Genomic DNA, 25,789 nt, shown 5'->3' with positions numbered 1-25,789 from the left:
GTAGGTCCATTTACACCGCATATGAGCACAATAGTTCCATTTGTGTTCTGCTGTGAAAAGTATTCTTGGATTAACTGTTGGCATGTTTTCTGTCCACTGATGGAAAGAATGATAGAGAAAAAGTTTAGATTTGTTTTTATTCTGGTTCAACATATTTGTTGTTATATTTTATATTTGTTTGACTGTATTTGTTATTTGATTAAAATTTATAAAATTTCCATTATTTGATAACTCTTTTTGATCATTTTAACAGTTTTATTATTCACTTTCTTTAAAAGTAACAACAAAGGTTAATTAATGGTGAGGGAAAACTGTAATACATCAAAATTATTTGAAGAGAACAACAAAACAGTTTTTTTAACTTGGTAAGCAGGAAGTGTTTGGCGTGATACTAAATCTGCTGAATATGGATCCCAGTGAGCTGGAACCGAGACCTGTGGCTGAGCTTTTCTGGTTGGAGAGTGGAACGTCATATAGGGTGGTCTGCTGAGGGTGCTTCTGGATGCTTCATCTCACTGTCTACTGCAGGGGTGTCCAATCCTGGTCCTGGAGGGCCGGTATCCTGCATGTTTTAGTTTGAACTCTGTTTCAACCCACCTGATTTCAATCAGCAGCTAATTAATAGGCTTCTGCAGAGCCTGATGAGCTGCTGCACAGGTGTTTCAACCCCTGAATCAAGCCTGTTGGAGCAGAAAAACCACAAAACCTGCTGTATACCGGCCCTCCAGGACCAGGATTGGACACCCCTGGTCTACTGCATCCTCCATCAAAAGGTTTTGCTGGGCAGGCTCAATCTACGGCTGTCACATCACTAACATTCAGATATGTGCAAAAAGGATATAGATGAGTGTAATACTTGTAACTGTTTAGATGATAACTGGACTAAATGCTGTTTAGAACTAGAGATTACTACCTAAATTACTTGCCTGTTAACAGTAATCGTGTTCTGGTGGTACTTCCTCCAGAGCAGACACCTCAGCAGAAAGTTGGTCCCACCAGAGGGCACCATTGTCTGCCTCCAAACATGCCTCCCCCTCATCTTCTGCAACATCATCCTCGGGTTCATCCTCCTGTGCCACAATGTCACCAGCACTGAGGCTGGTGTTGTGCAGAATGGTGCATGCTGTGATGACCTGTAATTGAGATAAAAAGCAATTTAATATTTAATTCTAAAACAAAGATTACACCCAAAATAATTTTCCACTTTATGTAGTGGTGTACTGTGTTTCTGTAGCACGGACCATCAGGACCGCTTGATCCGGATGTGGCAGCTGTCGATTGCACCTGCTGCTTTCTGAAAAGCTCTGTGGCGAGCCAGCCCAGCAAACCCACAAGACACAACCTCCATCTGCTATGGGGTTTTGGGGAGGTGTATGACCTGATGACGAATGGCGACCACCTCCTCTGTGACTGAATGGACAAAGCCGTGGACAGTAGAACGAGGCACCCCAAACACTCTCGAGACCACCCTGTAGGTTGTTCCACTTGCCAACCAGAAAAGAAACACCAGGGTCTCGATTGTTGCACTCCAACCATGTCGCCGATCCTGGTTCAGGAGATTTAGCAACACCGCCAGAGACTCCCTGCTTAGATGAAAATCTGGTCTGGGATCCTCCTGGTTAAAAACCGGTCCAGGACTGGAGCACTCAGGTTAATCTTGCAGTACAGGGGTCTGTTCTGTTAAAGACCATTAAAACATGTTTAAATAAATACATTTTAAAAAAAGATCCAGGCATTGGTAGGCTTAAGTTGAAAAGGCCAGAAAACATTACAAACATTTCAATGCGGTTTTATTACTACAAACTTTATGCACACAAAGAATGGGGGTGGGCATAAAAACGAGGCTAGAACTGTCTGAATTCAGAGCTGTTGACTTCCGGTTTTAGCGGTCATGCAAGGACCCGACCTTGGTAGACCGGCAAGGACCGGTCCTCACAAGCATCCTGCCCCTGGATTCGGACACACCCATAGTCCCTCCAGCGTGTCCTGGGTCTCCTTTTTGGTCTATTCCTGGTTGGACGTGCCCAGAAAACCTCACTAGGGAGGCATCCAGGAGGCATCCTGACCCGAGCCACCTCATCTGGCTCCTCTTGATGTGAAGGAGCAGTGGGTCTACTCCAAGCCCCTCCCGGATGACCGAGCTTCCCACCCTATCTCTAAGGTAGAGTCCAGCCACCCTGCAGAGAACACTCATTCAGCCGCTTGTATCCGTGATCTCGTTCTTTCGGTCACTACCCAAAGCTTGTGGCCATAGGTGAGGGTAGGTAGGAACGTAGATCGACCGAGAGCTTCGCCAAACACCAGCTTTCAATAAATGAAAAGCATCATTTCACACCGCTCCATCCTTCCCTGGGACAAAAACCCAAGATGCTTAAACTCCTCCAAATAAAGTAGGTCTTCTATGAAATGGGAATATGCACTTTTCCAATTAAGAACCATGGACTTGGAGGTGTTGATCTTTTTCCCATTTCTGTGAAGATATTTATTATGATATGCATTTTCCTTGTTTTTATATGTCAAAATTCCCACATACTAGATTAAATGCAGCAGCAAGAATTGACTAGAGTTGCTTGTGGTTTAATTTTATTCCCAGTGGACAAAGAGACTGAAAGAAAAGTCAAAGATGTAAGAAAACAACAAGAGGTGGGGGAAACTGTTTTATTTATGTATGATTTATTAATGATTTTTCTGAAAGCAGACAGACAATGAATACCGTATTGGCCCGAATATAGAATGACCCCGATTATAAGATGACCCCCCTTTCGGGACCAATCTTCGGGAAAAGACCCAAAAAAAAAAAAAAAAAAAAAACAGGTTTAACTATTAAAAAATATAAATAGTAATGTCATAACAAACTAATTTTATTCGAAATCTGAGAACAAATACTGCGCAAAAATACTATTTTAATGCAAACTATCATAACTTTGCTGACATGTGAAATCAAAAGTCAAATGAGGCTTTTATTCAGACGCCCTCTGCCTCGCTGTACTCACTCATTCTCATGCTGCTGTGGGGTGTATACATGTGTATGTATATATACGTATACATATGTATGTATATGTACATGTATATATACATACACATGTACATATACATACATATGTATACGTATGTATATACATACACATGTATACATGTTCTAGGACTCCCCAAGGCGCTTCACAACACAGTCATTCACCCATTCACACACACATTCATTCGCTGGTGGGGATGAGCTACGATGTAGCTACAGCTGCTCTGGGGCACACTGACAGAGGCGAGGCTGCCTAGCACTGACGCCACCGATCCCTCTGACCACCATCAGCAGGCAAGGCAGGTTGTCTTGTCAAGGGACACAACAGCAGAATTCTCTGGCCGGGATCGAACCTGCAACCTTCCGATTACTGGACAACCTGCTCTACCTCCTGAGCTGCTGCTGTCCCCATTAAATCAGACTAGCTGACATCAGCAGTTACTTTGGTTTGAGTGTTTAATTCTACCTGCATGTAAAAACGTTTTCTGCTTCCAGGTTCATGGCCGATGTGTTTGCCAGCACAACACAGCTGGAAAAAACTGTGAGAGGTGTCAAGAGTTCTACAATGACTCCCCCTGGAAGCCTGGAGGCCAATACACATCCAACACCTGCAAGAGTAAATTCACTATTTTTGTTTCTTTCTATGATTCATTCATTCAGGTCAGACACCGTGTTTTTAATAACTGTTTATATAATTTAATTTTTGCTGTAGCTATTATTTCAATTCCAAATTGTATTATCTGTAGCTGAAGTACAAATGGAAACAGTCCAATCCAATTTATTTATAAATCACTAACAAAAAACAGCGCTGTACAATAAAAACATTCACAAAATAAGGAAATTATGGAGTGGTAACAAGATTATACAAGTCACAGTAAAACCAACTATTTCAGTTAAAAGCCAATGATTAAAGGTGAGTCTTCAGGTGAGATTCAAACACAATAAGTCTAGCGGAAGTCTAGCCTTAAGTGTGTGCGATGCGCATGCGTCAGGATTAAGGACGGGGAAACGCCGAGCTCTGACAATTTGTTCAAATTGTGGTGTTTAATATGGAAAAGGCGACTTAAAGGTTGGTGGATCTGAAAGATAAGACTGTTGGCAGTGTCATGCCCTCGAAAAAAACGAAACTGCCGCGCCAACAAAAATAAAATTACGAAGTGGAAGTGTGTCCGCAGGTGCAAAGTGACATGGCAGGTGCGCAAGAAAGCAAGGAGCTGTCAGAACTGATACGATTGATAATAAGGGAGGAGATGAGTGGTGGTTGAAAAACTTAATACTATCACGAATGACATTTCAACTTGTGTAAGGAGACTGGGCGAAGTAGATGGAACCTTGTCTGATATGGATACCCGAATAATAAAGTTGGAAGCGGAGCGCGGAACACTGGAGAGGAAAAATGCAGAGCTGATGGGGAAAGTTGAGCGGCTTGAAATGGATAGCCGTAAAAACAATCTCCGTGTATTTGGATTACCAGATGAGGTGGAAAAAGGCAAGCCAACAGCTTATATGAATGAACTATTTAAAGATTTATTTCAAGGAAAGCTTGCGTCTGAGCCTGAAGTGGAATGGGCGCACCGGATTGGACAAGAGAACAAAGCGGGTGGAAGAGGGATGGTTGTGCACCTGCAAAAGTTGTCAATGAAGGAGAAGATTATAGAGGTGATGAAAAAGGAACATGTCTTACAAGTACGAGGAATGAAGATAAAGATTTTTCCGGATCTGACAAGGGAGATGGCAAAGAAACGGGCCGGTTTCTGGGAGATCAGAGCTAAACTGAAGAGCGCAGGAGTGAGACACGGTATGATCTTTCCAGCTACGCTGATCCTAACTTTTAAAGGAGAGACAAAAAAATTTCAGGAACGAAGTGAGGCTGAGATGTACTATAAAACTGTGATTGAGCCTGGACTTAAGAAATAATGACAATTGATACCAATTAAATAAGAGCTAAAAGGCGTGAAGATGACGTTTCAAGAATTGGACTGAGAGCACTATTGTAGATCTCGCTATGGTTAATTTTGTTTGAACCCACATAATGATTTATTTTTGAAAGATTATGTCATGAGCTGGCAGAACGAAGCAGAAATGTATTTTCATTACAACGTTAAAGATTTTTGTGACTGTGTGTGTGTGTGTGTGAATGTGGTTGGTGTTGGGATAAAGGCAATAATGGAAGCTCAGTGTGAAATTATAAATACCGGTAGAAGAAGTTCTAAATGAATCTTCAATGGCTGATAAAATGTTGTTGCAAAAAGGAGGGTTTAAATTAGCTCATTTGAATGTGTGTAGTTAAAGGAATAAAATAGATGATATTCAAGATATTGTAGAAAAGTATAATTTACAGGTAATGCAATAACAGAAACACATTTGGATTTGACAATAAATAGTTCTTTATTAGACATAAATGGGTACAGTCTCTTTAGTTAGGATAGAACTTTACATGGAGGTGGTGTTGCTTTTTATATTCAAAATCATATTCCTGTTAAGGTAAGAACAGAGTTCACAATTACAGGTGTGGAAGCACTCTGGTTACAGTTACAATGTCCTCATTTGAAATCTGTTTTAGTTGGATGTTGCTACAGACCGCCGGATGCTGCTATAATGTATCTCCATCAAATAGGTGAAATGTTAGATATGGTTTGTGACACAGGAAATGAGATTTACCTATTAGGGGACTTAAACATTGATTGGAAATCAAGAAATTGCTCATTAAAGAGTAAATTAACCTCATTTGCTAATACTTTTAATTTGTCACAAGTTGTAAAAGATTTCACAAGAGTGCAGGTTAAAAATAATGGTGTCTGCTCTAAAACGTGTATTGATTTAATTTTTACTAATATGGCTGAATTATGTTCTGAGGCAATTTCTGTTCCAGTTGGATGCAGTGACCATAATTTAGTTGCTATTAAAAGAAAAGTCAAGGTGCCAAAAGGTCAACACTTTATATATAAAAGAATTTTTAAAAACTTTAAAGAGAGTGATTTTGTAGAAGAAATAAGAAACATACATTGGAAATATGTAACAAAGGAGCAGGATCCGGGTAAAGCTGTAGAGATCTTTGACAATTTGTTAACAAAGGTGATGAATAAACATGCACCGATGAGGAAACAGGCAGTAAGAAATGTAGCTTCTCCATGGCTGGATAAAGAACTTAAGGAACGTATGAGGCAGAGGGACAAATTAAAATTAGAAGCAATAAAAACAAATCAATTGGAAACATGGTGCGAATATTGCAAAATACCAAACTGAATAAAAACAAAAAACAATTATATTATCATAGAAGAATCATAGAAGCTAAATTAGATCATGCAAAGGTGTGGGGTACATTAAATGAGCTTTTGGGGGTTAAAAAAAGGAAGGCACCTACTGTTCTAGAGGCAGATGGAGTTTTTTTTTAACCAAACCAAAAGAAATAGCTGATTATTTAAAACTGTTTTTTATCAATAAAATTAAAACATTGAATAATACCAGGGAGGAGAGAAAAGAAGAAAATACATCTTATCAAAGAATTAAGGACGATATCATGCAAATGAAAGATTGTGAGTTTAAGTTTATGGAGGTATCAGAGGATTACATTAAAAAATTAATCTTAAATAGTAAAGATAATCCCCCTGGAATGGATGATATTGATATAAGATTGCTAAAATTGGTGGCAGATTTTATTTTACTGCCAGTTTCACATATTATTAACATAAGTTTTAATCAAAGTATTTTTCCAGCCCAATGGAAAAAGGCTAAAGTAATTCCATTAATCAAAAATAACCGAGAACCACTGTCTGGTAAAAATAGTCGGCCAATAAGTTTGCTACCAGCATTAAGCAAACTTTTGGAAAGAGTAGCATATGAACAAATACAAGAATATTTTATAACAAATAGATTAAACACAATTTATCAACATGCATATAAGGCGGGTCACTCCACTACTACTGCACTTGCTCAGATTACTGATCATTGGTTAGAAGAAATAGATGATAAAAAGTTAGTTGGTACTATATTTTTAGATTTGAGTGCAGCTTTTGATGTGATTGATCATAAAATCTTATTAAAAAAATTAGAACGTTATAAATTTAAGTCGTCCGCCTTTAAGTGGACAGAAAGTTATTTAACGAATCGCAAATTCAACTTCTATTTTAATGGCAGTTATTCTGAAACGGGTCAGTTAGATTGTGGAGTGCCACAGGGCAGTTGTTTGGGCCCTCTTTTGTTTTCTATTTTTATTAATGACTTACCTTTGATTTTAAAACATGCAACCATGGCTATATATGCAGATGACACAACATTATTTGCATCAGCACAAACAGAAGGCCAATTAAATGATATTTTAAAAAAGGAGTTGGATTTAGTTACACAATGGTTTAGAATGAACAAACTAGAAATCAATGCAGAAAAAACTAAATGCATGATAGTGGGGAATACATATACACTACAGATGACACCTAGACTGCATTTGAAGCTAGGTAACATAGCGATAGAGCAGGTAGAAGAAGCAAGACTGTTGGGGGTAATTGTGGATTCTAGATTGTCATGGACTAGTCACATAAATCATGTCCTGCTGAAACTTGGAAGAAGTATGGGCACGATCAAATATTGTTGTAAATTTATTCCTCGTTTGCAGATAAAAACTTTAGTTCAAACATTAGTACTGTCTCATTTAGATTACGCATCAGTTATTTGGTCTAATACAAGTGAAATGAATTTAAATAAGTTACAAGTGGCACAAAATAAAGCTGCACGAATTGTTCTGGGTTGTAATTATAGAACAAATGTAAGTATAATGCACGATAGGTTGGCCTGGTTAACAGTGAAATGTAGATTAAAATATTCACTGATCACATTTATAAGAAATATAATAACTACAAAAATACCTAAAATAATTTATGACAAATTATCATTTTTTTCAGACAATCATGATTACACGACGAGACAGACAAGTGACATAAGGTGCGCACTGCCGCGCTGCAGAACTAATCAAAGGCAAAGAGCAGTTTATTACAGAGCCATGGTTGCATGGAATGCCATACCGAGATTTTTGTTATTAGAGAACAACAGAAGATGTTTTCAAAAGAAGTTAAAGCTTTTCTTGTTCACACAACAGTAAATTTTGCACAGTGAATTGTAAATGTGACTGATATGACAGCTTCTATAATTTTTGTTTGTTATGGATGTGATGCGATATGATTTTTGATTCTTGAATATAGTTATTTATTGCTCTGTGTAAACTCTCCGTTTTCACCTATTTAGATTTTTCATGAACTCTGAAGTGTGTGGTAACTTATTGGTATATTATAGCAATTGAGGTGGTACGATTATAATGAGCTCCTGGAGTTTGTTGTTGTTGGGTGTGTGTGTGTGTGGGGATGGGGATGGGGGTGTTTTGTTAAATATTTGTAATGAAATTGAAAGAGACCTCAGGAAGAATAGCTCCACACTATGGTGTGAGCTAATGAGGTTCTCAATAAATAAAAATAAAAAAAAAAGTCAGCCTGCTTTACAGTTGTAGGCAGCTCGTTCCTCAACCTGGGACCGATCACCGAAAAACCTTTGTCTCCTCTGCTTTTGAGTTTGGTCTGAGGAACCACGTTCAGCTGATTGAAGAGGCCGCACAGGCACATGCAAAATCAGCAATTCCAACAGGTTGTGCATGTCATGTTCTGTGTCCCTTTGTTCCCCAGCCCCTCCAGTTCCCACTCCAGGTTCTCCTTTTGTGTTTCATAGCGCCCTCATGTGTCCTTTGTCTGCATCTCATTTATGTGTCTCCCGTGTTCCTTTAGTCTTCTCCAGTCACCCCTCTGCAGCCAGTCATCCCTCTGCAGTGTTTATAGTTTCAGCTTTTCATTTTTATTAGTCTCTTTAATATGTTTTGTCCCACCGGTTTTTGTAGTTCTCCTTCCCTTTAGAATTTTAGTCATATGGTTGCTTTTCTGTTTTTAGGTTCACTCTTAGGTCATGTTAGTTTCTTCCCTGATTAGTCATTGCTTTCACCTGGTCCTCCCCCCACACTCCACACAGCTGCAGCTCATCTGCCTCCCATTATGCCCCAGTGTATTTAAGCCCTGTCTTGTCTCTGTGTCTTGTCGGCCCATTTTTGCTGTTTGTGGTAATTCTGTCAGTCTCTTGTTCCTAGTCTCTAGTGTTTCTCGTGTCTCAGTTGGATAGTTTATTTTGGATTTTGGACATTTTTGGACTTTGGCTCCCTGCCCCTGGATTTATTCTTGGTTTCATCCTTCAAAATTAAAGGATTTTATTTTACATCATCTCCTGCCTCGTGTCATCCTGGGTTTCTGCACTTTGGGTTCTAACACCCCTCCAAAACGTGACCATGCAGAGCAAGGCCATTTTGGCATTTAAAAATAATTACCTAATTTGGTACCTGACTGGGAACAAATGAAGTTCAGATGGGACTGGTGAAATATAGTTGCGCTTTCCAATACCAGTTAAGACGTTCAGCATTCTGAACCAGCTAAAGGTGTGAAATCAAAAACTGGCTGATGCCCGCATACAGAACATTGCAGTCGCCCAGTCTAGTCACCACAAAGGCATGAGAAAGATTTCACAATGATGTTGCTATAAGGATGTTTTTGTCTTTGCTAGCTGTGTGTGTGTGTGTGTGTGTGTGTGCGTGCATGCATGCGTGTGTGTGCACGTGTGCTCTGTCTTCTCGATCCCCAGTGAGTCATGGTGGATGGCTGCTTATACTGAGCCAGGATCCTCTGGAGGTTTCTTCCTGTTAAAAGGGAGTTTTCCTCTCCACTGTCGCTGCATGCTAACTTAGTATGAGGATTGCTGTAAAGACTCAGACACTAGTCAGTGACTTGATGCAACCTGCTGGGTTCCTTATAGGAAACTGTTTGCTGATTGGCTTAATGACTTGACCTGACCTGTATTGCTTACTGTGTGAAGGTCCTTGAGACGACTCTGCTCCTGGTTTGGCGCTTTATAAATAAAAGTGAATTGAAAATTTAACCTCATTACAATCATAACAAAAGTCTTAATGAAAAAGTAGACGCCTTCAGCATTTTTACAAGGTAATATTTTATTTTATTAAAGAAATATGTTGAATTCAAATGAATAGATTTTGTAAATGTAATTTTTAGGGGCCAAAATCTACTTTTTTTTTTTTTACCAACATCACAACCATTTTTGACCAGAGATAAAAATACAGTTAAAAACCATTTCTCTTTAGTAAAATGTCAAAGGTTTAAGATCAGGTAACACTCGCTGTGATCATGTTGCGTCTGGATTCTTCTTTGTTGCCCTGGATCACTACACGCATGAAGCCGAAAATGCCAAACTTGGACCAGTAACGACCAAACATATGATCTTTACAAATACACTGACCAGTCATGTGATCACACTCGCAGCAAAAGAAAAAAACTACATAAATAAACTGAATTGAATTTATGACAAAATTTCTACGAAACACTGACACTAACCCCACCCCCCAGTTTTTGTAGTTTCCAACAGTCTTTTGTCTCTTATTTGATTTTAAGTTAATCTTCTCTTTTTCTGTTTCCAGGGTGTAACTGTCACGGTCACTCTGACTCGTGTCACTTTGATGCAGATCGATATGCAGCAACCAGTGGTGTGAGCGGTGGTGTGTGTGACGACTGCCGCCATAACAAGACGGGGCCTCAGTGTGAACTATGTCGACCTTTTCTGTATCAGAACCCCCAGCGAGCTATGGATGACCCCCATGCCTGCATACGTATGCTTCTTCTGTTCATTTTTACAGACTGAGCAGCAACACCTATTATCACTGAAAAATTACCATAATACATATAAGTATCATCTAGCCCAGCAGTTCCCAACCTGGCATATATGACCCCCCAAGGGGGTCCCTAAACGATAGTCTGTGCAGAGGTTATCAAGTTTTTAATTGCAAAAAGTACGTGTATAAACCCCCAAAACACACAGTAGTATAATCAAACTCTTAATAAGGGTTATAACTTTGTATGTCTTAATGAAATTTATTAATCACATTTAATTGTGTGTATGCCGGTAGGAGTTGGGGTTGGGGGGGGGGGGGGGGGGGGGGGGGCTGGCTTGTCCTGGGCACAGGAAAGGGGCTCCTCATGAAAAAAGGTTGGGAACCATTGATCTAGCCTTCTGCTTCTTCCCAGATGGATTTGGTGTCTGAAAACGTGTTCAGTTAATGGCCGTCTTGATGGTTCTTGTGGTCTTCTGCCCAAAGGTTCTGACCACAGGTTCCAGTGGCCTCATTTAAAACATTTACATATCAATGCTTAACTTTAGCCGGATCTTGCCGGAACAAGATCCGGGAACTGTCTTATTTTGAAAGGACCGTTCCGGCTACTGTCTGTTAGGATCCGGCAACTCACGCGACCAACTTGTGCTATACGCAGGGTTCAAATTATGGGTGAGCTAAAGGGAGCCCGGCTCAATCAATCAATCAATCAATCAATCAATCAATCAATCAATCAATCAATCAATCAATCAATGTTGTTCTCTGAACATGAACACTCTACCTCTCGGAAAGAAGGAACATGCGCGCCACATCTCTCATCTGTGTACAACCTCAGTTTGTACTATTTAACAGCAGCTCGATTCTGTTGATTCTTCCTGACTACCGTAAATCCTCTAATATTAGCCTGTATTTAATTAACTGCCGGGTATCATATTTTGGCCGGTGTCGGAGTTGGCGGAGGTGAATAATGGCCGGTTTTTTATTGTGGCCGGGTGAAATATGGTAACAAGCAAGTACGGGGGGCGGTTATGTCATCCGTCTCACTTTTGATTTGCCAGTGATAGACCACAAGGGTAACTTTAACCGTGCGGAGACGAAGAAGAGGCGAAAATTTGATATCAAGTTCAAAGAGAACGTGCTGATTATGCTGCAGAACACTCTTGGGAGCAGTAGCAGGGCTTGTATGAACTAGTCACTAGTCGACTTCACCGCTCTATAGTGACTTTTTATGCCTGTCGTCGACTAGTCGCTGTTACGTGATAATGACCAGCAAGATGCAGTCCACGGAAAAGACAGCAGCCTGCTGTCAGCAGGTGACAAGCTCCTGCGTCGGGAGGCAACGCGCTGTGCCAGAGCGTCGGTACTGACACCCGCCGTAAAACGGCGATAAAGTCTCTGGTTTGATTTAGACTGGATGCGTTGCAGTGCATGTCTGACAATTAATGCACTAATAAATTTTCTGGATAAATCACAAAGTTTGCGTAGAAAATAGCTTGTGCAATTTTCAGACACCACTTATGTGTAAGCAAGCTTTAGAAATGAGGCCCTTGAATTTTTTTTATTTTCATGCCTGCAATAAATAAATAAATAAATGAACAAATGTTTATGGTGTAGAAAACAGTTCAGAAGTGCCTCAAATATCTGAAGATCACAAATATGTCTGCATGTTTAGCAGGTTAATGACATGACGGCCTAACAGCTATTTTCTGCATTTGATGCGATAATGTTTCAGCGTGTGACTGCGACCCAGCTGGCTCTCTTGGTGATGGCCTGTGTGATGCATCAAGTGGTCAGTGTTTCTGCAAGGAACATGTGGAAGGTCAACGTTGTGATCGTTGCAAACAAGGGTTCTTCAATCTCAGACAAGACAGCCCAACTGGTTGTCAAGGTAACACGATGATCTCTAGCCTCTTTTCACCATTTGAACAGGTGAGGCTTACCACAGCAATGATCAATGAGTGAATTGTATTGTCGGATGTTTGTTTTCTGTGTAGCTATGATCTGTGTATGTCATCTCTTTCAGAGTGTGAGTGTCACAGTTTAGGAAGTGTTGGGTCATGTGATCAATGGACTGGAAGTTGTGAATGCATGCCTTTGGCGAGTGGTCCACATTGTGATCGATGTGTGGTGAGTTCATACTTGAAAAGAGTCTTTAAAACCAGTAGTTTGAAAACAAAATGAGGAATAAGTAAATTTCACTGAAATAGACTTTCCTGTCACCAGTTTCTCAATCAGCATTGATAAATGTTTTAGTAAAACTAGAATCATTCTTTTAGTTAGGTAAATTCCTTGAAGACAAAAAGCATCTGGAATGTAACATGAAAAAATTTTTGAAACCCCTAACCTACAGGATTATTTGCCCCAAAGCAATAACTGAGGCCATGTTTTAATGTTTGGTTTTTGTCTTCAGGCAGGCTTCTGGGGTTTGGGAAACTCCGTGTTTAGTTGCTCACCCTGTGAATGTGACATTGGTGGAGCTCATAACCATACGTAAGATTTAATTTGCTTTTTAAGACATTCACTGTGCTTGGTGAACAATATGTTTTCTGCTTTATTTATAACAGTGTTTGTTATTTAATTGAACCCCTTTGGGTAATGATTTCTCTGCAGTTCACTCATCCCCGGCTGCTATTTGTAAAGTGACTGAGGTACAACTTTCAGCGTTCAGTATGATTCCCCAGGATACTTCGACACATGACCTACAGGGCCTGGGGATTGAACCGTTCACCTTCTGATCAGTGGCCAACCGCTCTCCCCATTCAGCCTTGGCAGCCTACTCAATCGTTACAACATTTCTAGCAAACAACTTTACAATATGATTTTGTCGGATCTATTCAAATCTAAAATAAGATAAGATTATTATGTTATAGAGTAGGGGTGGGCGATATAGCCTAAAATCTATATTGCGATATAATTTGAAAAATTTGCGGTAACGGTATATATTGCGATATATGACTTTCTTTTGTATATATGTCAAAAACGACTGTTTCTAAACATACTCACATACCAGATACATTGCAGCAGCAGAATAAACACACTTCAAACAGTATAATATGCCATTTTAAGAAAATTTATTGTTCAAAAATCAAAAAGCTTTACGAGTAATAATTAAGATGTGTAACGGATCTTTTTCCAAAAAATGGAACACACCATTCTTTGATAAAAAATAAAATTTTGGATGTTTTAAATAAAAATACAAGTAAAAGTTAGCAAAACACAAACATTTCTAAAATAATGTGAAAACCTCGTAACGTGTATCGAGTGTCTTAATCATGTCCCGAAAGCTGCTTTTCTCCACTGTAAGAAACGGCACCATGTCCTTACACAGGTACGTGGTAATGGCGTTTGTAATATCAATCCATCGTTGATCATTTCTCTCATACTGAGTGCCTTTAGCAAATGCTTGTAAAATATCCGTCTGCTGGTGTGTAAGACCACCTTTTTTCTTACCGCTTGACTGACTGGGCGTTTGTTGAGGACGCAGTTTTTGGCTTTCTTCGTATTCCACAACGTGCTTCGTTTTGAGGTGGTAAAACAAATTAGATGTATTCCCTCTATTCGCTAATACTTTCTTCCTGCATACTTTGCAGATTATATCGTTCTGCTCCACAACCGACTCCTTAAAGCCAAACCAAGTCCAAATGACCGATGTTGCACCGGTCTTCTTTACGAGAACCACCTCCTCCTCCACCACAGGCTCCATGCTTTCAGCCTCAACAGACGCCGCTTGATGACGTCATCAACATGCGCTACCGCGATAGGCCGATATAGTCAAAATCTCTACCGTTGGCCAAATTAACATAATTTCTACTGTATACCGTTTATACCGCCCACCCCTATTATAGAGTTACTTGACATGTTCTGCTGTATAGCTGCAAGCTTCTACATTGCCCTGTTCACTTTGAAGTTGTTTGTTATTCATTTGCATATCACCTATGGAAATATTGGTGTTTTCATATAGCGTGACTCAAATCAGCTAGGTCAGTTTGGATGTCATTTCCTTCTGTTATCAGTCTATGGTTGCCTCAGATTTTTTAGCATCTGATCAGATCTCTTCAATCCGACAGATCAGTACAAGTGGTTGGCAGCAGTGTGCTAGCCGTTGGCCCCCTCCATAAGGCTACCACAGCTCAGCAGAACACCATTGTAGCTTCTTCTGGGCAGAAGCTGCAATGGTGTTCTGCTGAGTGGTGAGGGTGAAGGAAACAGATCTGGTTTTCAGTGGAGCTTGGATATTCCAAGCTGTTGTAGTAGGAGACCAGGTCATCAGGTGAACAGTTGGCGTTAGGACTGGGATAATTGTTGATTACAGAAGAAAAGAAAAGCTGTTTTCTGTTCATTCTTCCCAGCCATACCTCTCCACATCTCTCTGTCATTGCTCATGTGAGCATTAAGGTCCCCCAGGACAACAAGAGAGTCACTGGAAGAAGAGCTCTAAATGCAGTCACTTCTGACTCAGCTCTCTCTTCCCCATGACAGACCGGTACAACGCCTGCATCACTGCAGATGCAGCACCAATCCACCTGTCGATCTCACGCTCCAGTTTTCCCTCACTTATGAACAAGACCCCGAGATACTTAAACCCCTCCAATTGGGGCAGGACCTCATCCCTGACCCGGAGAAGGCATTCGACCCTTTTTCGAATCAAGACCATGGTCTCGGATTTAGAGGAGCTGATTCTCATCCCAGCTGCTTCACACTTGGCTGCAAACCGCTCCAGCGAAAGCCGAATATCACGTTCTGATGAAGCCAACAGGACCACATCATCTGCAAAAAGCAGAGACCTGATCCTCAGGCCACCAAAACGGATGCCCTCCACACCTTGGCTGCTCTGAGAAATCCTTTCTATAAAGGTTATGAACAGAATCGGTGACAAAGGGCAGCCTTGGCAAAATCCAACTCTCGCAGGAAACGAGCCCGACTTACTGCCGGCAATGCGGACCAAGCTCTGACACCGGTCATACAGGGACCTAACAGCCCGTATCAGCGGGCCTGGTACCCCATACTCCCGGAGTACCCCCCACAGGGCCCCCCGATGGACGCGGTCAAACGCCTTCTCCAAATCCACAAAACACATGTAGACTGGTTGGGCAAATTCCCACGCACCCTCCAGGATCCCCCTAAGGGTATAGAGCTGGTCCAGTGTCCACGGCCAGACGAAAACCACATTGCTCCTCCTGCATCTGAGGTCCAGCAATCCGACTGATCCTCCTCTCCAGAACCCCTGAATAGACCTTACCAGGAAGGCTCAGGAGTGTGATCCCCCTGTAGTTGGAACACACCCTGCGGTCACCATTTTTAAATAAGGGAACCACCACCCCAGTCTGCAAGTCCAGTGGGACTGTCCCCATTGTCCATGCGATATTGCAGAGTAGTTGAATGATGCACCGTGACTCCATCTGCAGCCAGATGATGCTGTAGGTCTTTGGTGCTGGTGTGTGGGTGGGCTCTGACTGTTGTCATCGTTTTTCTTTTCTGTTTATCCCAGATGTTTCATGATCTGCCATTTGGAGCCTTAACTTGAACTGTGCCTGTGGTCTTCCACTTCCTCAATATGTTCCTAACTGTGGAACCAGACAGCTGAGATCTCTAAGACAGTTTTCTGTGTCCTTTCCCTAAGCCAGGATAGAGAGCCTTCTCTTTTTTCAGCTCATGTTAAAGACTTGTTGTTGTTGTGGATTGGACAGGAAACAAACTCTTAAAAATGATGGATTTAAAAAGCATGGTTGTAGCTAAGAATATATGTTCATTGTGGTTCCTCAGTTGTTTTCCAGAGGATGGGCAATGCCATTGTTTACCCAATATTGTTGGTCAGCACTGCTCTGACCCTGCTCATGGGTACTTCCTACCATCCCTGAATTACTTCCTGTATGAGGCAGAGCATGCAACTCCAATGACAGGAGGAAACTCCATTCCTCCTCGAGCTTCATCCTCCGTCTCTCCTTTGGTGAGTATCAATGCATGTGCAAATATAGTTTTGTTTACAGCAAGAGAGAGCCTCACCTAGGCTTGCCACTAGACGTGAAAAGGGCGAGAACACGCAACTCCACGCAGAAAGGCTGCAGCCGAGTTTCGAACCTGCAACCTTCGTGCTGCGAGGCAACAGTGCTAACCACTGCGCCACCATGCAGCCCTTGGATGCATAGAGCATATAAATAGAGCTGAAAAATAATGATAGCATTCAAAATGTAACTTTTTGCTGCCGGTGGAAGGAAACCCCTGAACTATAATAGTGGCTAATTCCTGCAAAGTACGTTTTGGTTGGCTCTTGGGTCCCCAGAACAAAAAAAATAATATGAATGTAAGTGAACGGGGCTATTAAAGCTATTTTCTAATCCACTTTACCATTTGCCCTGAATTCCACACATGTACTTCAATTTAAATGAAAAATAATGCGTCTATCAACTGTCTGTTACGCACTTTGAAATCTATTTGCTTGTAAAAATTGGTAAATAAAATGACTACAAATTAGATGTGGGATACATGACGTGACAGCAGAATCTCTTCTTCCTAACGTAGCTGCAATTTACCACACGGCCAGATTTATAGTAAGCTTGTTAAGCTCACAGCCATTTTTCTTTTCCTCTTCTCTGTGTCTAGTTTGATGATGTGAAATGTGTGAGACAACCATTTAACATGAAAGTGACTTTGGCCGCCTGTTGAAAATAAATGTGTCTTTATTCAAATTCACAAACATCGTGTTTAATTCATGGCACATATCAAATGGGATTAGAAAATAACTTTTATCTAATCATAGACACACTCATTTGATTTTTCATTTTTTTGTTTATAGAGCGCCAATCAAGGCAGCCCAAAGCGCTGAACGCAGCAGTGTAAAAACAACAAACTTTAAAATAGTAAACGATATATCATAAAAAGCGCAGTGATCTTGAGGAGGTGGGTTTCTGCAGTAGTGATGGTAGATAATTCAATTCAAGTCAATTCTAAAATACTTTATTAATCCCAGAGGGAAATTGATTGCTGTAGTAGCTCAGAATAATAATAATAATCAAGTCATCAAAGACAAAGAGTTGTTGTATTTTACAATGGCTGTTGGCAGGAAGTGGGCGTGTTGAGGGCGGGATGTGATCAAAAACACCTGAGCACATTCCTAGAATGTTTCTGATTTATAAGGCGGAGATTGTGTGCAGCTGTGCGTACTCCATGTTTTATAGGTCATAAACATCCTTGGTGTAAGTACATTTTTTTTTGCTGAGCTTAAGTACGATTTTAGTAAGAATTCTGTTGTTTTATAAATGAGACCCCGGGTCATTTATCAACCCTAACCAGAGTTATAAAACCATATGCTGCTTCTGGTGGTTTAATGAAGAAAATTAATCTGTTTTTAAGTCATCACTCCTCACTACAAAAAATTGGTATCGTTTGAGAAAGAAATTGTAATCATGTTCTTTTTTTTCTTTGCAAGATCAGCTGTTCTAATATTGATTTTTTTTGTATGTGTCTAGGAGAATCCAGCTTTACCTCCATGTGAGCAGTATTTTAAAGATCAAGGTTTTAACTTTAAGATCTCTAATGGAAAAGTGACGCTGGTTCGAAGAACTCATGTCAATCGTCTGAGGCGACAGGTCAACTGAAATTTATTTCATCCTTGGGTCTGACCAACAAGGACTGATTGATTTATCCTGCTGATCTATTGTTTTATTTGAGGATTTGATTTTGTTTGTCCTGCAGCACAACATGATTCCTCTTGAGCCAGGCAATGCTCTGCAGATTATTCCTCGTCAGAGGTTGGCTAATAAGCCTGAAAAGTGGACTGGCCTTGGATTTGTAAGAGTGGTGGATGGGGCAGGGCTTGTATTCACTGTGGAAAACCTGCCAGCATCGATGGAGTACCAGCTGGTGATCCATTATGAGCCAGAGGTGAGATGACTCTTTAGGTTCTCGGTTTGGCCCTGGCTTAAGGCTTCAGACTGAGAATTATGGGTAGGATGGTGTCTATGTATGGCTCTACCATGTGAACCAGGCCTTACCTGTCTCTCCACCTCAACTAACCAAACTTGTAGGTTCTCTAAAAGCCTCTTCATGCTGTTCCGATGTTTTGTTGGCATTCTGGATGAAGGCTTTTTTCAGTCAATTGGCCCCTGTATCCTAACTGGAGCTTGCAGACAAGCTCACATCACTCCTATTTTGATGTTTCGGCACTGGTTACCATTATTACTTTCAGGGCTCTACATGGTCAAGCTCCTCTTTATATTACTGAACTGTTATGCTCCAACCTGAGGTCCTCAGACCAGATTCTTATAGAAGTTCCAAAACTGGGCCTTCATTTGTTAAACTTTTGCAGAAACTGTCCTATATTCCTTCCTAAGGATGAAATTTAGAATGTTTGCTCCAACAGCCAAAATCATGATAATGATACATACACCAGCCACATTTATGCATGTATAATTTACAGTTTATATGTAAGGAGTTGGATCCGTGTCTTGTCGAGTTACTTTTGTTAATTAGAAATGTTTGTGACCCCCCCCCCCCCCCCCCCCCCCGGTGTCCCATCCGGCTGTAAAGCTATCGAAATTAATGTCTCAGTTCTGAAGACAAACCTTAAAGTTTTAATCTCACAGGTGGAGGGTTATAGACTCAGCTATAATGCCCCTGCCTGACATCAAAACTTGTTAGAAATGCATTTGATTGTTTTAAATTCCAATTGTAAAGGGTTTAATTTACATTTATTTAATTAACCATAAGGCATGAGATTCCATAGTAAATATGAAATCAATCTTATGGACCTTTGGGTACTTTTAACCAGAAAATTGGAACTTTTTATTGTAGGGATTATGTAACACTTCGTATTAACTGAGAGACAAGAGAAGAGAGAGTCACCTTTAAAACGTTTAAGAAGATTAATTTCTAAACAATTTTAAACAAGACTAACTCTAAACTCTAAGTGAATGGATGGATCTTGGTGTGAATGAGACGTGAGATGAACGGTGTGTGTGTGTGAGTGATGTTGTCATCAGAACTCTCGTATTCGGAGAAGCAAGTCTGAATGATGTTGTGATGTTTTGCTCTTAAGCTATGATCGGAGTTTCATAAACACGAGACGCCATTTTGTTGCTCCACACATACCCTTAGAATGAGACCTCGGTACAGATCCAGAATGCCAGGTCCTCGGACCCCCCTTTCCGTACCGTAACCGATGAAACAGCGTCAGCAGTACGACAGACTAGTCTTTGGATTGTCTCCAGGTAAAAGCGACAGTTGGTTGACAGCGTCAGATGGACCCGGAGGGTCAGTGAGTTCAGCTGTTATTCTGAAAGGAACCGTTGCTTAGTTGGTAAAGTGCAACAGATTTTATCCAGCTTGTGGGTTCTTTGCTTAAAAAGGAACTCCGGGTGGCCGGTCCGATATTTCTCTTAGAATGCGGTGAACTGAACTTAAGATGGCGTGAGGACTCATTTTATTAATCTGGATGTTTTGATTTACGGTCGAATCAAAGTTTGACAGATTTATAAACACCACAGAGACTATGCCACGCTTCAGAGAGGAAGGTTCCGATTGGATGAGTAAAAGTAATGTGTCATGCGTTTACATTACGTGTGTCCGGATGTCTAGTGCAGCTAGATTAAAGTCATATTACTTATTAAAACTTACTAATCATAACATTGTCATATCACAGATTGGTCAACATCTTATTATTGACTAAAACTTTGTGTGATTTGCTTTATTAAAAATAGAATTCTTTGATTTATTAAAAAGAAAGAGTCCTCTGTCTTCATTCTTCTCTTGAGCTGGAAAGGAAAGCAGTTTTAGAAGCAAATGCAAGACCTCGAGCAATATCTCATGCAGATTAGTTCTTGCTGAGGAGAGGGGGAAAACAATTTTTAGGTGGAAAACAGTCATTTCATTCCGTTACACAATGAACATGGAGACAGAAATTAAAAAGAAGGTAGAGGTGGGGCGACGGTGGCACAGGAGTTAAGAGCTCGCCCCGTAATCGGAAGGTTGCAGGTTCGAGCCCCGCTCAGTCTGTCGCTGTCGTTGTGTCCTTGGGCAAGACACTTAACCCACGTTGCCTGCTGGTGGTGGTCGGAGGGACTGGTGGCGCCAGTGCTCGGCAGCCTCGCCTCTGTCAGTGCACCCCAGGGCAGCTGTGGCTACATCGTAGCTCACCCCTACCAGTGTGTGAAAGGGTGAATGACTGATTGTGTTGTAAAGCGCCTTGGGGGGTTCCATGACTCTAGAAGGCGCTATATCAAATACAGGCCATTTACCATTTACCATAGTGCATTTAGTGGCAACCACAGCTTTTGGTTATGTGTCAAAAACACATGAATCCATACTTGTGAGAGCACCATGTGAGCACCTGTGTGCGTACACGTGCTTGTGCATGTAAAGCTTCTCTATAGGAGTGTCCAGTAGTGATTGTGAGGGGCCCCAGGCCTTCCCCCAAAGACCCACGAAAGATGAAGGAGATCCAAGTCCCAGAGATCCAGACATGGAGGCCCCAGAGAGATGTATCAAAAATTATTTCTTCTTCTTAGCTGATGCACAGACAACAGGGGCTGGTCAGTGCTATTTGTTCAGAGGTTTGATCTATAAATAGCAAAGGGCAAGTCTACAAAATCTACATAAACAAATTAGCCTAAAACATTTTTCCATTCCTCTTAACAATGTTCTAACATAGTATAGCTATTAATAAACTGTGGAGATTAAAATGAAATCGAAAAAAAATGTATAAGGTGGTTCTCTTGCATTTGTCCAGAAACTTCCACCAATAACACGTTTCAGACCAGAAGCAACCATTGGACCATCGGGTTGGCGGTCTTGCTGAAGCTCCGCACTTCTCTGGGTCCTCCATTCATTACAAACTCACATATTTAGAAACAGAACACCACTGGTGTGAGAAGTTCTCCACTCAATAATATCAGAGAAGGAGAAACAGTTGGCTGCTACCACTTCAGCTTTAGAACAAACTACCAGAGTCCCAAAAAGATAAACAACATCTGAAGTCATGGACAACAAAAGACATTTGGACCTAGAAAACGGTAAATGGTGTTTCGCACCCTTCTATTTTCTCCGGCATCACGACTTTCCGGTTCTGGCAGAAGCATCTAAGGCAGGGGTCGGCAACCTTTTCCCATCAAAGAGCCATTATTACCCGTTTCCCACAGAAAAGAAGACACTGGGAGCCACAGCAGTGCAGAAAATGTTCCCTGATGATGACACTTTGGCTGAATAGCGCTTGTTCCCATCTCCAATGTGGCGATGCATTCATGAGTCCCAATCAACCATCCATCCAACCAACCGACCGACCGACCGACCGACCGACGCACTTTACACACATGGAGTGACCAAAGTGCTGTACATAGTAAAAAAAACATAAAAAGACACAACGGCAACAATGAAGAGAAATTACAATAAAACAGTCTGAGGATTTCTGCTCATTTAGTATCGAAAGCCAAGCTAAGAAGATAAATCTTTAAGAGACTTAAAATCGTCCATTGTTTCTGTCATCCTAACAATCAAAGGGAGATTGTTCCGCTGCTTGGGAGCAACAGCTGAAAAGGCTCTGTCTCCCTGGGTCACCATGCAAGTCCAGGGAACTTCTAAAAGCAGCTGGCCTTAGGACCTCAAACCTCTCCTGGGGGCATTCCTTTGTAGGTGTACTGATAGCTATGAGGGTACCTGGCCATTAAGACATATTAAAACCAAGATTGAAATCTTAAAATCAAACCTAAAACGCACAGGCAGCCAGTGCAGGGAGGACAGGACAGGGTAGATGTGGTCATGTCGCTTGCATATAGCATTCTGCAATAGCATTCTGCGCAAGACGCGAGAGAGGCCTCTAACCCAATGTAGAAAGAATTACAATAGTTCAGTCTTGAGGTTATTAAAGCATGAATTACTAATTCAAGGCTTTCAAATGGGAAGTATGACTTGACTTTGCTTATTAACCTCAAATGACAAAAACTTGACTGGACCTGTCTGAGGCAAAAGTCCAGAATCTCACATCCTCTTCAGCTCAGAAAGCACTTATAAAGACCTTTTGATTACGCACAAGCAGGTGACCTGTTCAGGTTTACGCGGACAATCTTTACATTTAGAATTGGCATACAGATAAAAAACCGAATGCATTAAAGTAAAATACATTTTAAGTAAATATTTATTCATTATTTTATAAGCACAGAGATTAGGGCTGGGGGTAAACGATTATTTTTAAAACGATTATTCTGACGATTATTTTATCGAATAGTTGACTATTCTAGTGACTATTTAGGTGATTAATCTAGCGATTATTTTTCTATTGCACAATTAATAAAAACCAAAAAATCTCAAATAAATTCCTCCAAAAAATTGATAAATTGTTACTGTAAGAGAATAAACACTACAGGCCTTCCATTGTGTATAACACTGCTTTTATTGCATTGTGGTTGGTTATGTTCTGGTGACATATAGAACTTGGGAATGCAGGCTGCTGCCTGAGAGGTGGTAGAAGATGGAGTGTCTCCATGCTGCTTTGATTTGGTCACTTATGTGTGTGAGGCGAGTGGTGTTACGACGATTCCTGGGGAGTTTGGCTCGTGTGCAAAAAGGAAGGGACAATAACGGGATTTAAAAGTTAAAATGGTGATCAGGTTTATTTACAAAAAAAAAAAAAACCTAAATCTTTCCATCCACAGGTTGGGAATAATAAAACTAATTCTGCCTGTGGGAAATTAAAACAAAAGTACAAATAACCTGGGATGTCCCACTGGGCAAATATTACTGGGTTCTGGACCAAAATAAGGATCTCCAAAGGTCCAAACTCTAAACTGTGTGGTAAAACCAAACTCAAGGGGATATTTTACACTAAACCGAAAACCCACAACACTCTAAATGTAATAAAAGGGAGATCTGCACCACAAAAAAGATTAACTCTAAACCAAAACATAACAGCTTACCCAAACACAAGAAGCTGTTAGTAAAAATGCTAACAGTAACTTTACCAACGTTAAGTTCAAGTTACCACGTTTAAATAAACCAAAAACACCCACCAGCAAACAGACCAGCACGGAGGAGACTGCTACCACAAAAACAGCTCTCCTAATGTCTGAAAGAAGCTCCTTTATGAAGGTAGAAACGCTCCCGGTGATTTTCTACATCTGCAATAGAGACGAAGCAGCGCATCTGACCCCGGAAGTTGTTGTCCATTGCCGGGAGACGAAGGCGGGCAAAACAGGAAAGGAATCTCATAGCGGACGGACATTGTTCCGGGTCTTCGGTATTTGGCGGAGATGTTAGTGAAGGCGGAGAAGAGGGTGAACTAGAGGAAAAACAGGCAGATTCCTCCTCCATTTACAAACTCCTGGGGATTCAACAAGTGGGCGTGGTGCGTCGACTACCGGATCTGACGTCGACGAATTTTTAGAATCGAGCCGTCGACGCCATCGATGCGTCGCCACAGCTCTAACAGAGATGCACACGGCTACAGAGATGCAGAGATCCAGTGTCCCAGATGCAGCAGCAGTTCACCTTCTGCTCATTGCATCCCTGCCGTGGGAACGCACAGTGCTCAGCCGCTCTTTGCTGATTCTTGAGGAAGTAAATTATTAGAACTCTGAGCTACAAGGCTACTTTTAAAATATCCATAATATCCGTGTGCTCCATGAAAAAGTCACGATTTTGGGTAGATAAATGAAAGAAATGATGGTTTTTAACAGGTTTTATCTGAAGACGTTTAAAACCAATGTTTTAAAGTCAGTGTGGCAGGATTAGTTTCTCTGCTCCCTGGTTCCTAATAACGGGCCTCATTATTGCTGTGTAAGCCAACAGCATAACAGTTTAAGCCCATTTAAATGTTTATGAGCACCACTGTTGATGCTCAAGAGCAGAACTGGGTTATTTACTTTAATTGTTTAATTTTTCTTTCTCTGTTTCTCTCTGCAGTCTCCTTCTGATTGGCTGGCTACTGTGCACATTATCACGCTGTTGCCAGGTGACAGAGGCTGCAGTGACAACCCAGCAGGAACTAAAGCATTAAGTCTTCCTGGAAACTCCAGGTGAGACATCTAGAAGCTCCTGCTCCAGCTCCGCCCCTCCTCCATCCTGCCTTTTCTTGGTTTTGGAAGTTGTGTGCTCAGAGGAGAAGTTTGTGTGTTTATCCTGTGGTGGTATTCAGAGTAGAGTTGAGGCACTGCTGGTTTTGTTTGTGATACCTTGTTAAGTTCTTTATTTGGCTGAGAGTCTAGTTTTCGTAGTACTTGTACCTTCTTTTGTTTACAATTAGAATAAGAAACCCATTTTGTTGTGACTGGGACTCAGTTGGGTGGAAGTCATTTAGTTCAATTACCTGATCATTGGTGAAGTGGAGCTCCACACTTTTAGTTTACTGTTAGACCTTTATCTTATGTTTCCTCTTTGAGGTCTCCTTTAGTTATAGTTAAAATAACTTGATTTGGGGTTAATTTTTTTATTTGCAAATAAAAGAACATTTACTTTTAAAAACATCTACCACATGCCTATGTTACGCTGTCCTTCCTTTTTCCACTGGTCGTAACACCTGCGCTCAGAATACTTTAGTGAGGATGATTTTCTGCTCAACATGAGGCTCCTTAAACCCAAACCAGGTCTGTGTAACGGACGTTGTGCCATCTTTTTTACAAGCATGTCTTCATCCACCTGCACCAGCTGCAGCCGCTGTGTAGAAACGGGGATCCGTGCTGGGGTAACCCCTGCAATAAATCTACACTTTTCCAGTATTACAGACTTGAACATGTTTGCTAAACAATCTGTGAAATTATCAGATATTTTACTTCCACAAAAGGCAAAATCTAGATGAGATAGTACAGAAAATGGGGACGGCTTGCCATAAAATTTAAAAGCTGCCCCTCATTATTTGTTTAAGTCAGGCCTTCCAGATCACGGCAGAATGGCTCGCTGGCTAATAGTATCATCCAGCATGTCCTGGGACTTTCTTTGTGTTTCATCCCAGTCGCACGTGTCCTGGAAACCTCACCAGATAGGAAATTGGATGGCATTCTAACCAGATGCCTGAACAACCTCAACTGACATCTTTTTATGTGGAGGATCTACGGATCTACTCTGAGCCCCTTGCAGATTGCAAAGCTTCTTAC

The 25,789-nt window shown here is 41.0% G+C and overlaps 1 protein-coding gene across 1 annotated transcript in view; it reads left to right on the top strand.

Moving 5' to 3' along the window:
- lamb4 (laminin, beta 4) overlaps positions 1-25,789 on the top strand; it is an 80,201-nt gene that overhangs the window by 9,341 nt on the left and 45,071 nt on the right. Inside the window, exons 8-16 of the mRNA XM_054733301.2 lie at positions 3,509-3,629; positions 10,527-10,715; positions 12,448-12,603; positions 12,739-12,842; positions 13,126-13,205; positions 16,479-16,662; positions 18,182-18,301; positions 18,408-18,596; positions 24,603-24,715. Of these exons, the coding sequence (XP_054589276.2) occupies positions 3,509-3,629; positions 10,527-10,715; positions 12,448-12,603; positions 12,739-12,842; positions 13,126-13,205; positions 16,479-16,662; positions 18,182-18,301; positions 18,408-18,596; positions 24,603-24,715 (1,256 nt within the window). The remainder of the gene's footprint in view (positions 1-3,508; positions 3,630-10,526; positions 10,716-12,447; positions 12,604-12,738; positions 12,843-13,125; positions 13,206-16,478; positions 16,663-18,181; positions 18,302-18,407; positions 18,597-24,602; positions 24,716-25,789) is intronic.

The sequence above is a fragment of the Nothobranchius furzeri genome, chromosome 4, assembly GCF_043380555.1.
Source record: "Nothobranchius furzeri strain GRZ-AD chromosome 4, NfurGRZ-RIMD1, whole genome shotgun sequence".
Taxonomy (NCBI): domain Eukaryota; kingdom Metazoa; phylum Chordata; class Actinopteri; order Cyprinodontiformes; family Nothobranchiidae; genus Nothobranchius; species Nothobranchius furzeri.
The sequence above is the reverse complement of the archived record's forward strand: the minus strand, read 5'-3'. Positions and strand labels throughout refer to the sequence as shown.